Genomic DNA, 16,641 nt, shown 5'->3' with positions numbered 1-16,641 from the left:
CAAAAATATTTTTTCAGTACATTTTTTGTATTTTTATGTATTTATTAATTTTTTAAAATATTTTTTCAAAATTTTTTACTTTTTAGATACATCTAACTAAGGTGTATCTAAAAAAGTAAAAAAAAATGTTTAAAATTTTAAAAATATTCACTAAAAACAAAAAAAAATACGAAAATCGAAAAATTCAGCTTTCAAATAACTAAGGGGTTGTTTGAGATGACTTAAATAAGTGTACTTTTTATCTTTTTACGAAAAAATGTGCAGAAAAGTATAGAGGTGATGTGATGGAAAAAAGATAAAAAGATAAAAAGATGGATTATTTTGGATATGCCAAACTTGGCCTAAATATAAAAAACTCAAACCAAATACACTGAATACTTTTTAAACAATTATGTTGACATTTTGAAAAAAAATTTAGTTAACCAAACAAATGTTTTACTTTTTTTGATAAAAAAAATTATATAATAAATATATAAAGTATAGAGTGAAAAAAAAAAAAAAAAAGAGTTGGTGTAGATTGAACCCGCACCTTTGCCAAGGCATAACAATTGCCCTATCATTTGATCTACAAAGAACTCAAGTCTAGTTTTGATCATATTTTAATATATATTAAAAGTTTTCTTAAGGAAATAATTCTACACAATGAAAGTGTGGTTTAGAACCACGTTTTCTTCAGAAAACAAAATTTAATTATAAGCACAGTAAAAGCATGGTTTGGAGTCACGTTTTCTGTAGAAAATTGTTTTTGCTTAAAAGCGTGCTTTCTAACCACATTTTTTGAAAAAAAAAATTATGTTAAAAGCGTGGCTTGTAACCACGCTTTCTTAATTAAAAGCGTAGTTTGTAATAGCGCTTTCATTATTCATCACATTTTCGGCTCCAAACAGTAAAAATGTGATTTGTAATAGTACTTTAGCCTAATTTGGAAATTCCGTCCAAACTAGGCCTAGTTTGGAAATTAAAATAGTAAATTGACTTAATATGGGAAAAGCCCCAATAAATTATGTTGGGAGTATTATTGACAAATGTTGTTGGAGCATAAAAACATTTAAAAAATAAAATAAAGATACAACACATTTTAATGTTTATTAATTTTTTTTATTATTATTTTTAAAATTTTCACCATTTTTAAAGAATTTTTTTAATACAGATCTCAATAATAAACAATATCCATTCTAAAGAAAATTGATAAAAATTGCCATAAAAACCGTCTGGTCCTACATAGAAATCGGTGAATCAGAAACACACGTGCCAATAGCAACCGACTTTGATATTTGGAAAGTTATTTTATTATTTTAGTAGGTTAATATTTTTATATTTGACAAAATAATTGATTTTTTTTTTTTGTAATTAGATATAATATTTATAAAAAAAAAAAAATAATTATAAATTTTATGTGATATTTTATTTGATTAATTATTTTAATTTATTTTATTATTATTATTTTTTGGGTAAATTTTAACTAAAAAAAAAAAAAAAAAACTAAAATCTAACTTGTCAAACCCCTCAAAATAAATACTAATAAAAAAAAAAACTATCATATATATGGAGAGATAAGTCCATGAGATTAGGGTTTAGGAGAGGAAAGAGCAAGAGAGATGGCGAAATTCAACGTAGTACAGAAGAGAAGGCGAGCAGCGATAGCAGAGAGGAAAAGAGCGACAAGTGGGGAACCTTTCACCGGTAAGCTCAAGCGTAAGCCCCAACCTCTCTCCATCTCCGGTAAGCGCAAGCGCAAGCTATTCAAGAAATGGCGCAGAGTCAGTTCTCTCTCTCTCTCTCTCTCTCTTCGTAGAGCAGAGTTTGATTATATTTTTAATTGATGAGGATGATGATGATGATTGTGGAACAGGAACAGAAAGATGCTATGGGGAAGGGCCTTGTCACAATGCAAGATGTCGAGATGGCTGTTGCTGAAGGTACCGCTCCTCTCTCTCTCTGTCTCTCTCTCTCTGTGTTTGTGTCTATCATGAACTTGTGTGATTGGATTTTGGTGTTCTACATGGGTGCTGCAAATAACTGATGAATGGAAAAGATGTATGGTATGGTGCATCCACATGTGGGTTGGATAGGTGCAATAATTACACCTATTGTTAAGCAGTGGAAAATACTACTACACACCCATCTCATTATTTTTGGTTACTTGTCCTAAATTCCATGCATATTCTTCTCGTTATTGTCGTAATAATAATGTAAAAAGCTGTAATAATCCAATTCATTAACCCTGCACTTGTGGTAAGGGAAGACTACATGCCTGATTTTATATTTGCAAAAGTGGTAAACTGGACGAGTGATTGTAGAAAATAAACTGCACACGAACATTGTGTTAAACTAAATGAGTGATTGCATAATGTACAAGTTGTCATCCTTGAATTCATTAAACAATGCATGATAAATGCACTTGTGGTAAACTGGATGCCATTTTTGGAGTAGTTCTGGCGCACTTTCATATTTGATGTGGTATAGTTTGTTAGTTTGAATTCTCTAGTATCCTTGAATTTTTGGTACTGATAAGTCCATTTTTGATGATGTTAAGCACTGGAAAATACTATCACACCATTCTCGTTCACCTGCTATGGTCTTCACTTTGTATTCCACTTGATACAGTGAGGAGCACCTAACCACCTTGGAGAGGGGACTTGCTTAGGTGCAGGGCTGGATGCTTGTTCAGTTTAATGGCGAGGGATATAGCATAAGTTTTTTGTGTCATGCTTAAGGCGCATGTTAAGAAACTGCTTATGATATGATTTGTGTTCAATCTCTTGAATCAGAGAGGAACTCTAACCACACTGAGCTTGTGGCTGCCATATGTGTTACGTGATGCTAATTTTTTTTCTTCTGTGAATTAGGCACATCCCTGGATTCCGATAAACATCACCCCCAATTTCACTTAAAGAAGAGTCTCAAGCTTAAAGTCAAACAATCAAAGAAAAAAGGCAAGTTCATTTGTGTACACAGTTTTGCTTCCTTCTTCCCTATGCAAAAAAAGAAGGAAAAAAAAAAAGAAAAAAGGAAGAGGTTATTCATTGTAGACTACATTTTTTCTGTTGTCTTGATTTTATTATGGAACATTGCAATTTGAGGTTATACATCTTAACGTGCAGGTAAGAACGAACGAAAATCAAATAAGGCAGCTTCAGAGACTCCAGCCGATGCCATGATGGAATAAATGGTGAGGAAACTGCAGGCATCCAACAAAACTGTGAAGGATTACCTAAGATTGACAAAGGTGTCTTGTAGTCTGACCCATATTGGTCTAAATCATTGTAGAACTCTATATTGGTTGTAATTTTTTTGGTGCTAGATGTTTGTTAATCACATGAGATATGCTTTATTGTTGGGAGCATCTCTCTCTAAAAGTGGATTATCTGACAATTATTAAATGCCGAATAGTTTGTCCAGCGATGTGTTCTTCGTGGAGATATTAGAATTTAACAATAAGGGGTAAAATAACATTTTTAGCTTTCATCATTTTAATTTTAGTTTCTTAGCATCTTTTTGCAAGGTCAAAAAAACAAAAAAGAAAATATAAAAATGGTAGGATATTTCTAATTCATAAACTTTCCCATCTTTTATCAAAGGAAAAAAATTGATGAGGATTTGAGAAATGTGGTTCCATTATTTCTTGGGACTCAAAATCAAACCAAATTATGTGAGATATGGGTTTGATGCTGAAGAACAAATTCAAGATGTTTGCAAAGACATGGTAAACCACATATTTGATTAATCGCAGGTTAGCTTATTCCCTACACCCAAAAAGAAAATGAGGGAAAAATAAAAGAAAATGAAAGAGACGTGCATATGAAAACAACACCAGACCCAACTTTTCCAGAGAGAACAACGAACACGAATTTTACAGCGGGAATAATGAAGTCCGAACTCATGGAACAAGAGGAGAGGCTTTTCAACTACCTCATGATCATTTGTTATGTTAACACATTGTGGAAATTAGCACATAAACACATCTTGGATGGCCCAAGGTAGCAAGTAACAAATAACAAAAGGCAAACCAATGGCGCGCACAAATACCTTAATAGAAAAGTAATTTCTAATTTTAGATGTGGCTAATCACATGCAGATGTAATTAAAGAAGAATAATTGTTAACTGTACATGTCCATTTGATACAAAAATGTCTCAGAAAAAAATTAGATGTATACCTCAAAAATCACCATGACAACTGCCAGGTCGAACACATAAATCAACCACCAATTAAGCTGGCTGCTCATGCTTGTAAATGCATGCGCAGCACACTATATGCAGGAAGTATCGACAATGCCATCATCTTTGTCAAAGCCCCCTCCCATCACCACATCACATAAGGTGAACATTCAAAACAAATGGGAATCAGAGTGAATGCAAAAACTTCCAAATCCATTAGCTAGCTAACATGACAGCAAAACAAATGGGCATCAGAGTGAATGCAAAACTTCCAAATCCATTGGCTAACATGACAGCAAAAGTGGGAGCCTGTTGTCATACCATCACTATCTCAGCTTGATTCTGAAGTCCTGAGATCATCGAACTTGAATATCTTTATGATGAATAAATTTCCAATCTCTAAACATTTCAGTAGTCGTTGGTCTTCACAACAGGTCAGGGATGATTGGCAACACAGCGGTCTCAAATACAATCATATCACCACTGGTACACATATACAGTGCTTGTTCATCTTTAGACAACTTTTCCATATGGAGCATTGCTAAATTAGTTCTGACACTTGGGCAGCTTTCGTCTTTGATCCAATCTTGAGGTTTTTCAGGAATGGGATCGCCAAACTGTCCATCGAATTCAAAATTTGATCAGCTCTGAGTTCCATGCCAACCGACTTGTACAAGTGCACAGCTGCACTCATAATAAACCTGTCTGGTTCCACACATTCTCTTATGCTTTCAAATAGGGAAATGCCTTCTTTCACATGTCCATAGTCCATGTAACCTCTCAGCATGGTCCGACAACACGCCAGGTCAGGACTTAAACCGGCCGTACTAATGAGCTCACCATAAACCCTTTCAGCTTCCTGAATCAAACCAGCTTTTACGAAAGCTGAGAGTAAGAGGTTGAAATGAGCACAGGAAGCAGGAAATCCTACTTTCTGCATTGAAATAATGGCATCCTCTGCCTCTGAGTATTTCAGTCCCAACGTATACGCTTGAACAAGGGCTAGGTAGGTCAAGGAGTCAGGTAAGCAGCCATCTTTCTGCATGGCTAGGAAAAGTTCCTTTGTTTCACAGTGAAGTCCTGCAGTAGCATACACATTCATCATAATATTGTAGCTGACCTGCATTTTCCCAAGATAATCATGTGAGCATCATAACGATAGTATGACAGTCAACAAATTGTACTGGGCAGTGACAACCAATTGTTTTTGTTTTGCTTGTTTGTTTATGTTTTTTTTTTTTTTGGGATTGGCAACAGAAGTGATTATATTAATAAGCAAAAATAAAAAGAAATACAAAAAAAGTGGGAGACAAAAAGTCCACCAAAGAAAACAAAAGAGACAAAAAGGAAAATCTAATCAAGGTAACAAACTATAAGTCACGCACTGCCCTCCTATCCTCAAAAATCAAAAATAAAGAAATCCCTTAAATGGAGAGGAAACCGAAACCGAAACCGAAACTGAAAAGAGGATTAAAAACACTCTATCCCAAAGAGAATTAGTGTCCTCGACTTTGTCCTCAAAGATCCTAGCATTACGCCCTAACCAATTAACATAACCCATAGAATTGAACAAAAGATCGCATTCCACAAAGACTTGGCTTTCTTGTTGGTACCAAAAGCTCTAGAGTCAAAGTAATTGGGAGCAAGAAGCTAGAGCCACCCAACACATCCATCAATTGGAATAACCAATGTCACAAAGACAAGGCTGAAGGCCAATGCGAAAATAAATGATCCATTGATTACTCTTTCCTGCTACACATAATACACCATTGAGGGAGGGCATTGCAATTGGGTCTTCTTTATTGAAAAATGTTGTTGGTCATGAGGCGTGACGACCAATTGTTTAATACCACATTATGTTTTTTTGATTGGCATCAGAGTGTCCAGATTAAAGCCTAAATAATCCTCAGGATTGTGCAGGCCCTCGGCAAGGAATTTTCTAAGTGCACCACGATTAATTTAAGGGTTTTTTTCCTAGTCTGATGGCCCTAAGGAACTGTTAGCATCCATGAGATTTCGATCCCTAAACCTTGGAGAGAACACACCCCCACGACCCAAGGCCTTGCCATCGGACCAACCCCTTGGGGTTTAATACCACATTATGTTTCCTCAAGTACTTAATGGGTGATCCACAATGAATTGAATTAGAAGGTTCAACTTGATTAGAAGGCTTCCTAAACACTTAATTAGGGGTCCAATGAGTTCATGGGAATTATGGGTCCGCATTATCATCAAACATTTTCACACAGTGCCTAGCCTGTAAAATTATTACCAACACCACGGCTGCATCTTCTTTTATCATAAATATTTCAAATTTTGCAGAATAGATGTCCATACCTTTCCAGGTTTTATTCCTTCTTCCTGCATTTTGCCAAACAGAAAGGATGCTTCATGAACTTTACCTACAAAGTCGGCGGAAAAAATATAATGACATTAAGCAATAATCTCAAGCACTGAAGAAATATGATGGTTATCATAAGAGCCAACAACTGTGGCTAAATGAAGTAGATCTAGCATATAACTTCTTCATTTTTTTGGATAATTATAGATCTAGCATATAACTTGATGACGGCAAGTCAGATAACTCCAGAAGCTTTCACAACCATAGTACCAGCTACACGATCCAACATAGCATAGCCCAATAGAAACCAAGCATGCTAGATGAAGAGAACAATAATCTACTATTTTATAAGATCAGCAAGTCCTTTTTAAGTAACTATGCTTTAAGTTGTAAAACTGTCTATCCCGTTTCAATCTAACATAAAATCTCACAAGTCTCCAGAATCTCTTGCAAGCCCTTACAAAATCAGGAATTAAAAGTAAGTTCTCATATTTTCATGAGACTAATGCAAAAAATAATTCTTCTATTTTTACCAAGGCAGAAAGAAATCAATACCAGCCTTCCCATAGTAGCATATCAAATTGGTGTATGCCTTCTCATCCAAGGACACACCCATGCTTTGAGCTGTGTTAAACATCTCTACAGCCTTATTCAGATTTCGGCCTCGTCCATATACACTGCAACCATTATTAACTGCTTCACCAAAATGAATAGATAAACAAGTTCTTTTTTCTTCTATTTCATCATTGTTATTATTATTAATATTATTTCTTTTTTCAGGCGGTGCATCGTTTCTTTTCTTTTTTTAAAGATTTTTTTAGAAGGACAGAGAGTCAAGCAGTTACCTGATCATGATGCTATATGTCTGAATTGATGGAACAACTCCCGAGGAAAGCATGTGCTCATACAAGCTGGCTGCGGAATGCAATTTACCTGTGAATGCTAATGTGTGTCATCCTAATCTTTCTTTTGGCTATAAGTTTTGCACTAAATGGAGAAAAATGACCATGCTAACCTGCTTTCAGCATTGCCTTGATAAAGGTGTTGTATGCTACAGTATCAAGCTCCAAGTTGTCGCGAAAGCTACCATGAATGACGTTCTCTGCTTCTCGATATTTTCCTGCAAATTGATTATCACTCATCAATGTTGAAGCTAAAAAAATTTACATACTAAACGAATAGGCATGGTTATCAAAATCGCGATCCAAATTGTAAGATTGTACGATCCTACCATCCTAAAATGTCAGAATGATCCAAATCACTGTACAATCAGTGTTATAGCAGGCTTGCAAGTAGGATCCTCTAGGATTATATGAGATCGTATTTACGATCACTGGGTTTTTGTGATTTCACTTTATTTTTATATGAATCATCCTTGTATTTTTACCTCATTTTTAACAAAAAGAAGAATCTTATGATCCTTGATATGATTTTATGATCTGATCCACGAGACCTCTCAATGATCCTATGTAGGATCCTGATTTTAAGAACCATTACGCTAGGGACTTCCTATGCCTCTGATACCAGTGAACATGTGAGTGAGCAAAGCTAAAAGGAATGATGATTAGAACTGAACGCAGTATTGGAATGGCAGTGTATCTCCAAAAAAACAATATAAACATAAAGGCATTTGGAGAACATACATTCAGAATCATCTTGAAGTGAACTATGCCTCAGATCGTAATTGTATTGTCTCAGCAGTGAAAGATATCCACAAAGTCAGTCAACTATCAGTGAACTAGAGAAACCTTGAACACCGTGATCCTTTAGTGTCTAATCGGGGACAACTCTAAAGACTTTATTTTAAACGAATTAGTATCCACAGGAACATTTTACAGTATCCTCAACAGTCACCTAGAAAGCAGATAGTACTAAAATTGTATACAGAATAAGATATATAGGAGGTCATAAATTAGAAATAACTGGAGGATCTTCACAATGATATCAAACCAAACCAAACCAAGTCTTAAGTCTCATCAAATGGGGTCAGCTACATAAATCTTTCTCTTCCACTTGACTCTATTCAAGACCATTTCTTTAGTCAAATTAAAGAGAGTCATCTCTCTATTTACTACACTAGTTCACGTCAATCTAGATCTACCCCTTTTCCTAACACTACCATCAACCGTCACTGTATTGCATCTCTTCACTACTACCTCTGTAAACGACTAAACCATCTCAATCTATTCTCTCTCAACTTATCTTCTATCGGTACTATTTCTACCCATTCTCGAATATACTCATTCCTAACTTTGCCTTTTCTAGTCTTGCCACACATCTACCTTAATATCTTCATCTCAGCAACACTTATCTTCTCTACATGTTGTTTCTTAGTTTCCCAACATTCCATCCCATATAACATCGCTGGTCTAATAGTCGTTTTATAGAACTTCTCTTTTAGTCTAACGAATATTCGTTTATCGCACAATACTCTAGATGCACTCCTCCACTTAAACCATCCCACCTTAATTTTGTGGACCACATCTGCTCCAATCTCTCCAGTCATTGTGATAATTGATCATAAATAACGAAAATGTTCACTCTTAGGTAGTTATTCGTTCTCAATCTTCACTTCTCCTCTACTTCCATTGTGACTTTTACTAAAATTACACTCCATATACTCTGTCTTAGTTCTATTTATCCTAAATCCTTTAGATTCAAGTGTTTTTCTCTAAATCTCCAACTCAGTGTTAACTCATTCTCTAGTCTCATCTACTAACACGATATCATCTGCAAAACGTATACACCATAGCACAAAATCTTCAGAATGATAAAGATAAAAAATCTACATTCTTATACCAATAAATCACGTCACAAAATCTTCTGTACTCGAAGTGGCTTATTATTCAATTCTAAGAATTATTTCCAAGCAATGGTATCTTGAATAATCTAAGCCCCAATTGTATCATCCACTGAGCAATATTATATACTCTTTGAATTCACCACTCTTACCGCCATTGATTAAAGCATTGACAAGCATGCTGATAGCAACAGCACCCAAATCCTGCCCTTCCTCAGATGCCTCCCTGTAAAACAAGTATGCAGCTTCTGGTTTACCACTTTTAGCATATGCATCAATCATTGAATTATACAAAGGTTTTGCATTTGTAGGGGAGCCGGCAGCCATTTGAAAAACTTCTAGGGCTTGTTTAAGCTTTTGTTGTTTTCCATAAAAACTAATCATAGAAGCACTTGTGACATGCTCTGGGATGCGGCCTAGCTCAATCAATAGCTTGTAAAGACATTCTGCTTTTGATATTTCGCCTACAATAAAATTAATGTTGAATTAGAAATTCAAAATATTGAGAGCACAGATGGGTACTTAAGCCATCATCAACCAAAAAAACAAAGCATGTGAGTTAATCTTACCTTCTTTGATCAATTTATTAACAAGCTGACTGGCTATAGACAAGCCATTAGCAGTCTTGATAAGCAATTTAAGTATTTCTTCTGTCTTACTGGAATTCCCAGCAGCTGAATACAGAGTAAGAATCAGCTTGAAAGCTATAGCAACAGGTTGGTCCAAGCGCTCTAAGCTGTCTTCAGCTTTGTTCGGTCTCCTTGATTGTCCATGCATTAGCATAGAAAATGTTTGAATGAACTTACTGTCCTCAAAGTGTCCACCTGTACTCATCTCTTCTATCAATTGCTCTGCATCTCCTACCATCCCTTCCTTGCAATATACCTTCAAAACAGTCTTGAGAAGCTCCTCATCAAATTCTACTTTATCTTTCCTCATCTGCATAACAAAATCCTTGGCCTTTTCAGTTAAGCGCAGTCTCAAATATAAATTGAGCATGCTATTGCAAGAACCAGTGTCAGGAAGTCCAGTCTTTGATAGAGCCTCATATGTAACTTCAGCAGATGCCAAATCTTCCTTCATTACATAACATTGCAACAAGACAATAAAACCAAATCTTGAAAACCAAATGTTTCTAGAGCTCATTTGTTCCATGGTACTCAAAGCTTTCTCTAGATCCCCCGAGTAGAGATGTACTTGAGCCATTGTTATATATGTTTTCTCATCACTAAGTAGGCCCAACTTCTCAATCTCTTCAAAAGTTCTCTGGGCATCTTCGTAAAGACCAAGTTTGCCATATATCCTAATAAGTAAGCCATATATGACTTCATCAGCGGCAATTTTATTTCTTTCCATTTCCGAAAACAAGGAAAGAGCTTTAGAATAATCCCCACTTTTGTAATGTAGGGTTAGAAGAGAAGCACATGTATAATTACTCGCAACTATTCCTCGTGATCTCATGTCTTCATAAAGTCTGAGTGCGTCATCCTGGTTACCATTTTTACAACTTGAACTGATAAGCAGGCTATATGTTACCTCCTCAGGTACAAAACCCAAGTTCTTCATCTCATTGAACGTCTTGAAAGCTTCTTCAGCGAGACCTTCTTTCACAAACGAGCTGATGACAACAGTATAAGTAAAATGGTTAGGAACAACCCCTTTATCAACCATTTGCTTCCACAACTCTGTAACATTTCGATGGAGTGATTTCTTTTGTAAAGATGAGAGCATAAAATTGAAAACTGCAATAGATAGCATGACCCCCCTCTCTTTTACAGCAGAATAAAATGATAACATAGCCTTGTGGCGTCCCCATCGGGCATATGCACACAGCATGGTACCACAAGCAACCTCGTCTGGTTCACACCCAGCTTCAAGCATCTCCAAGAAGGTCTGTTCAGCAAGCTTGATTTTGCCAACTTGGCCGTATATACGCAGAAGAATTGTATACACAATAACACTGGGCCGGTAGCTTAACTGTTCAAGCATAAAACTAAAATTACACCAAATTAATATGTGCAGGTTCTTTTCCATAAACTACATTACAAAGTGGAACGTATAAGATTTTGTTTCAAGGAAGTGAAAAACCAAATGCCATTATTACAGTCGTCATTAAATCTCTTCAAAATCATAGCACCCAATCAAAATCGAGGAAATTAAGAAAGATTTGGCCTCTTTTCCCGCTAATCCCATCTACTGTGAGAGCAGTTTACATACAGCACATAAAGGGTGGCTGTGACTAGAAAGAACTATGGTGGAATCTAGGTCGAGCTTTCAACACTTAACTATATAAATAGATATGTGGTAGAAATTCAACAACTTCTACGTCCTTCTTGGAGCAAACATGCGTTGGAAAGGGCCCAAAGTACTGTTCCTCCTTTGGTATGCAGAGAGGAGATTACTTCCCTAATCTAATTTCACTCAAATTTTCAGCAGCACAGCATTGATACCAAAGAATAACAAAGAATACCAGAATAACAATATAAATTTAGCAGACCAATGATTTCCTGAAAAACTCATATATAAAGGCACAAACAAGCTACTCCACAAAGCTAAATTAAACCATTATAAATATCAACTTTGTTCTAACAGACCATTTGGATTGAGTGATTTGAAAGAAAGAAAAACAAAAAAATCAATTTTCTTGGTTCTAATCACTTGTTTGGAATGGGGGAAATGAAATTTTTTTTTTTGGAGAGAAACTGGTTTCTCTTAAAATCCATTTTCACGAAGAGATTGGGAGAGGAAAAAATGGGTGATAACTAACATTTTGGGTAGTCTCTATCCGAACAAGATATGAAAGAAATCACTATATTTTGCCTCAAGCTTTACGCTTAACCAAACAAGAGGAAGACGAAATTCTCGCAAACCCAGATGAAATTTATCAAAATCAACCACCTTCATTGTCCATCAAAGTGACAGTTAAGTAAGATTTATCAAAATCACTACCACAATTATGGGTTGTTTTTGAAACGCAAAAAAATAAAGAATTTTTTGGGAAAACCCACCCACCTGCAATTTCATCCAAAGAAAGAAGTCCCTAGCTTGCCTCCAACCCTTTTGCTCCTTCAACACAATACACATCTCTTTAAAAGATAACTTGGCAACAAAAGACCCCATCACTACCCTCATATTGTAGGAGCCTTCGGGCCTCCCGGAGAGACTACGAACCTGCTGAATCGCAGCGACGACATGTTTGCCGTACAAGTGACCATTCCTGTCGTCTTCCAAGTACTGAACCATCTGCTCAGGAGTCCTCTTGATCCATTTGGGTGTCTGGGCGTGCGAGCCTTGGTTACGCCTCAAAGCGCTCAGGTACTGAGCTTTGGCTTTGATTATGCGACGAGCGTTGTCGTCGGAGAGTGGGTTTTTGGGGTTCTTGGATTTGGGTTTTGGTTTGATGATGTTTTTGTTTTTGTTGTTGCCGTCGCTGAGAGTCCATGGGTCTGGTGTGACTGAGCTGAAGAAGATTGTGGTGGTTCTGGTTTTTGAGGAGGATTTTGATTTTGAATATGGGGGGGTTTGGAAAGGGGTTGTCGTGGAGATAAAGGAGGACTTGAGGGCTTCCATTGGGTTGATTTTTTTGGGTTACGAAAGAAAGAAAGAAAGAAAGAAAGAAAGGGTTTAATGGCAATGGAGGAGTCTCAGACTCAGGGCCGCGCTTGATATTTGTGGGGGCAACTATGAAAATGGGACTCTCTAACATATTTTTTTTTAATAAAAAATTTATTATTAAAATGATAAGTATTTATAAATTTTTTATTTAAGTATATTTGTATATCTAATCATTAAAATTATAGATTAAAATTTATTTTTATATATTAAGCGAACAATGTTATATATTATATGTATGATTTGGGTTAGGCCCAAACACTTTGTTTATTTATTTTATATATTTTTATTTTAATAAATATGGGCTAAACCACATAAATATGGATTAAATCAAACATGGCCCAATAAAACATTTTGGGATCCTTTAAATTGGTCCAAAAAAAAAAAGAGTTAAGCCTATAACAATTTATTAAATTTGGAGACCTTTTTTTTGAGCCAAAACTGTGGGGCTAAGGCACAAGCCTTATTGGCCTTAGGCCAGGGCCGGCCCTGCTCAGACTTATCAGTAAGCAGCCATTCGATTGGATTAGAGAGGGAGGGACGAAGACAACTGTCGAGAAATAATAATTTAAGATATTTTTTTTGGGTCACTCGTAAAAGTGCGGGTCTCTCTTAGTTACCCAGATTCTGAACCACACCCGACCTAACCTCTGCATGAAAATGTTAATCGGGTTTAATTTATTTCTAATATTTGCATGTAATTAGGGATGTTCGCCGATCGAATTGAGTTAGTCATCTGAGTTTAAATAGGTTAAAAAATATATATTTAAATTTGTTTGTTTAGTAGACTACTAAAATAGTTCATTTCATGATAAATTAATAAATAGATACGTATTTAACGTATGGAAAGAAAGGAAGAAAGACAATAATTTTTTAAGATAAATTATAAATATAATTGTTAAAATTTACTTAAAATACAATTTATCTCATATATAATTATGAAAATTACATCTCATTTTATGAAATTTTTAATTTTATAATAAATGATTCTTTTTATTAATAAATTATTAAATTAATTAATAAATTTTAATTACGTTCAAAATTTATTTTAATTAATAAAAAAATTAATTAAGGTGAGATAAATTATTCTGATCACCCATTACCGTCCAACCAAAAGAACATTAGATGTGTATCAATTCTGGTCTAAAGATTTGGGAAGCAACCAAGGTCTGATTGGTCACAGGTTTGGATCCATATGACCCGACCCATAACATCCCCCCTTCAAGTTGAAGTCTTTAATCCGAATCATCCACCATCATTTTTTTATATCTCGCATCACTTTCTTTGTGTGTCTCTCCCTGGGGCCTAGGGCAATATGGCAACATACGGAAGAAAAATGGGGTACAAAATGGCGTCGAATCTGATGAGAACCCTCCTAACTCCATCAACATCCAATTTCGCTTCAAACTCGAGAACTCTCACCACCACAGCCGCCGCCGCCGCCACCAGCAGCTTCGTTAGCAGTGAAGTCATCACCACCCACACTGCCAAATGGATGCAGGTATTCCTTCCTATTTCATTCTCCAATGATTTTCTTCATCCCTAATCTTTTATTATCAGATCTATTTTCACTTTTTTAGCGATTCACTGTTGTGGGAATTTCTGGGTATTAGGTTTTAGATTCAAAGTGGCCTTGTTCTCTTTCGTTTTTCGTTGTTTTGATTAATCTTCTCTTTTCTTCCTCGTATCCCTAATTCACTAGAGGTAAAAAATTAAAATAATAATAATAAATTGAGAACAACTATGCCATCTGAAGAATTTAAGAGGAATTGGAAGAGAATTAACAAGTCCATTCCAGTGAAACAAGACCTGCACTGGTCGACACCCTTTGTTTTATTTTGCATTGATTAAAACTTTTGTTTTTGACAATTTGATATTTACGGATGGAATGAATTCAAATTTCACAAGGTGGATATTCATAACTAACCTCTTCTAGGAGGAATTCATTACTTCTTTTTTCTTTTGTTTTTTGGTAACAATTACTTTTATTATGAAAATTTACTACATATATTTTTCTCTTTTTGGAAACAAGTAGTTGGCAATTACATAGGCTTGTATTTTTTTTTTAATTGGAAAAAAAAGACGCTCCGTGGAGACATTATAGCATCTGTAGGCCCTGACCCCAGAGTAGCCGATTGACGACCAAATTTAACCCAACCCGAAGGAAGGGACCCACCACCAGCTAACAATGAACCTCACCCACACCCTCATAGCAGGAGGCAGAGTCTAGCGACAGGAGTACAGTGCAGCTCTGAGGAGCACACCCCCAAGTGGTGAATCCTGCTCTTCCGTGTGGAAATCAGGTACATTATCCAAGTTACCAGCATCCCCGATGGTCATTACATAGGCTTGTATGACCTAAGCCATTTTTGTTTTAAACTTTTGAGTCATCTTCTATCATCCAAACCAAATTAGAGCTTAAATAATGTTCTAATGGATTCTCTTTTCTCTCTTTCTAACCAGAGCTTCTTGGCATGCTGGAAATTGTAATCTTAACCATTTTGTATCCCACATGTTTAACATTGTGTTCTACCCATAGATGAAATTCTTCTTGTCGGATGTGCATTGCATATGATTTTGAACGTTAATTTCTTGTCTTTCCTTCTCTCTCTCTCTCTAAGCAAGCAAATTTTATTGCCAAAAAGAAAAAGGATATACAATGATGCTCAAAACAAACCCCACGGGGACAAAAAAGCACAGCCAAATACAAAGCCAAGGGGAAACAACCCAAAACAAGGCTAACAACAACAATAAAAAATTTTGGTTCTCCATAGAAAGCTTGAGTTTGTGAATCTTCTATTGAAGTTTCTTTGATTCTGATTCCATGAAGAAGGTCAGCGATCATTACTGCCATTAACTTTGCCTTTAGATGGAGTTGAATCAATATACATTTCAATAGAATCAATACTCTCTCTCTCTCTCTCTCTCTCTCTCTCTCTTTAATTTTTATTTTCTTTTTCTCTCACTTTGGATATTTTTGTTTTTGAGACAATCATACGTTATTGCCAGAATATATACATGTTTTCTTTATAATTGTTGACAGGATACAAGCAAGAAATCTCCCATGGAGTTGATCAATGAAGTTCCACCCATCAAGGTTGAGGCCAGAATTGTTGCTTGCGAAGGAGGTTAAGTTTATTTTCTGAGTGTGAACTCTCTTTTGTAATAGTTCTGGTAAAAAAGTAACCGGGTGGATTATATGAATAACCGACTCATTTTTGTCTGGGGTTTTTATTTTTGTATTTATGAAAATGTCTCCTCAGTTCATGCTAATTTCTGGTTGCAGACAGCAATCCTGCACTTGGGCATCCAATTGAGTTTATTTGCCTTGATAAGGATGAGCTAGCTATCTGCAAGTATTGTGGTTTACGCTATGTTCAAGACCATGGCCACCATCACCACTAATGAGTCTGAAAATAAATTCTGCAAGGATAATCAACCATGACGGGTTTGTGGGGGGGGATAATCACCAGGATAATGTTGAAATTTCTTCACATTGTGTTTTAAACTGTAGTTTCAAGAAATCTTTGTACCAATAATGCTTGCATGCTTTTGTTATCAGCAGAATAAGAATTTGGTAGGACTATTCACTGTGTTTGGTTTGAGTTTTTTGGATTAAATTTTTTGAAAATTGACTTTTTTTGTTTTTGTGTTTTTTTTTTTGTTTTTAGTGAATATTTTTTAAATTTTAAATATTTTTTTTACTTTTTTAGATCCACCTTACTTAGA

General features: G+C 35.6%; 3 protein-coding genes and 1 long non-coding RNA gene across 9 annotated transcripts; 3 read left to right on the top strand and 1 right to left on the bottom strand.

Annotated features, from left to right (window-relative positions):
• Nucleotides 1-1,517: 1,517 nt before the first annotated feature.
• On the top strand, nt 1,518-3,401 carry LOC145814522 (uncharacterized). Of its 2 annotated transcripts, none has more exons than XM_082911395.1 (4): nt 1,518-1,760; nt 1,853-1,919; nt 2,850-2,936; nt 3,105-3,401. In XM_082911395.1, the coding sequence occupies exons 1-4, from the start codon at nt 1,599-1,601 to the stop codon at nt 3,167-3,169; spliced, it is 381 nt and encodes a 126-aa protein (XP_082767521.1). In that variant the 5' UTR covers nt 1,518-1,598; the 3' UTR covers nt 3,170-3,401. The 2 variants fall into 2 exon arrangements, with proteins under 2 accessions (XP_082767521.1, XP_082767522.1); XM_082911396.1 differs by having other exon boundaries at nt 1,547-1,760; nt 1,859-1,919.
• Nucleotides 3,402-4,030: 629 nt separating this feature from the next.
• LOC114300060 (pentatricopeptide repeat-containing protein At5g27270) lies at nt 4,031-13,013 on the bottom strand. 5 transcript variants are annotated; one of them, XR_014357868.1, is made up of 9 exons: nt 12,313-12,982; nt 9,870-11,293; nt 9,453-9,764; nt 7,516-7,620; nt 7,346-7,433; nt 7,056-7,177; nt 6,497-6,561; nt 4,481-5,279; nt 4,031-4,383 (listed from the first exon to the last, which is right to left on the bottom strand). XR_014357868.1 is itself a non-coding variant. In XM_028244934.2 (8 exons), the coding sequence occupies exons 1-8, from the start codon at nt 12,868-12,870 to the stop codon at nt 4,701-4,703; spliced, it is 3,237 nt and encodes a 1,078-aa protein (XP_028100735.2). In that variant the 5' UTR covers nt 12,871-13,013; the 3' UTR covers nt 4,031-4,700. The 5 variants fall into 5 exon arrangements, 2 of the variants coding, with proteins under 2 accessions (XP_028100735.2, XP_028100891.2); XR_003642619.2 differs by having other exon boundaries at nt 7,034-7,177; nt 9,870-11,277; nt 12,313-12,980; XR_003642558.2 differs by having other exon boundaries at nt 9,870-11,277; nt 12,313-12,980.
• A 997-nt stretch (nt 13,014-14,010) lies between these two features.
• Nucleotides 14,011-16,498, top strand: LOC145814524 (NADH dehydrogenase [ubiquinone] iron-sulfur protein 6, mitochondrial-like). Its single transcript, XM_082911398.1, has 3 exons — nt 14,011-14,413; nt 15,956-16,040; nt 16,199-16,498. Exons 1-3 carry the CDS (start codon nt 14,228-14,230, stop codon nt 16,315-16,317), a joined length of 390 nt encoding a protein of 129 aa, XP_082767524.1. The 5' UTR covers nt 14,011-14,227; the 3' UTR covers nt 16,318-16,498.
• Nucleotides 14,440-15,901, top strand: LOC145814525 (uncharacterized). Its single transcript, XR_014357869.1, has 2 exons — nt 14,440-15,215; nt 15,558-15,901. It is a non-coding gene; the product is annotated as an uncharacterized LOC145814525 (long non-coding RNA).
• Nucleotides 16,499-16,641: the final 143 nt, after the last annotated feature.

Source organism: Camellia sinensis, unplaced genomic scaffold (genome assembly GCF_055761805.1).
Source record: "Camellia sinensis isolate YWXY unplaced genomic scaffold, ASM5576180v1 Unanchor11, whole genome shotgun sequence".
Classification (NCBI taxonomy): Eukaryota; Viridiplantae; Streptophyta; class Magnoliopsida; order Ericales; family Theaceae; genus Camellia; species Camellia sinensis.
This window is presented reverse-complemented; position numbering and strand designations above follow the sequence as displayed.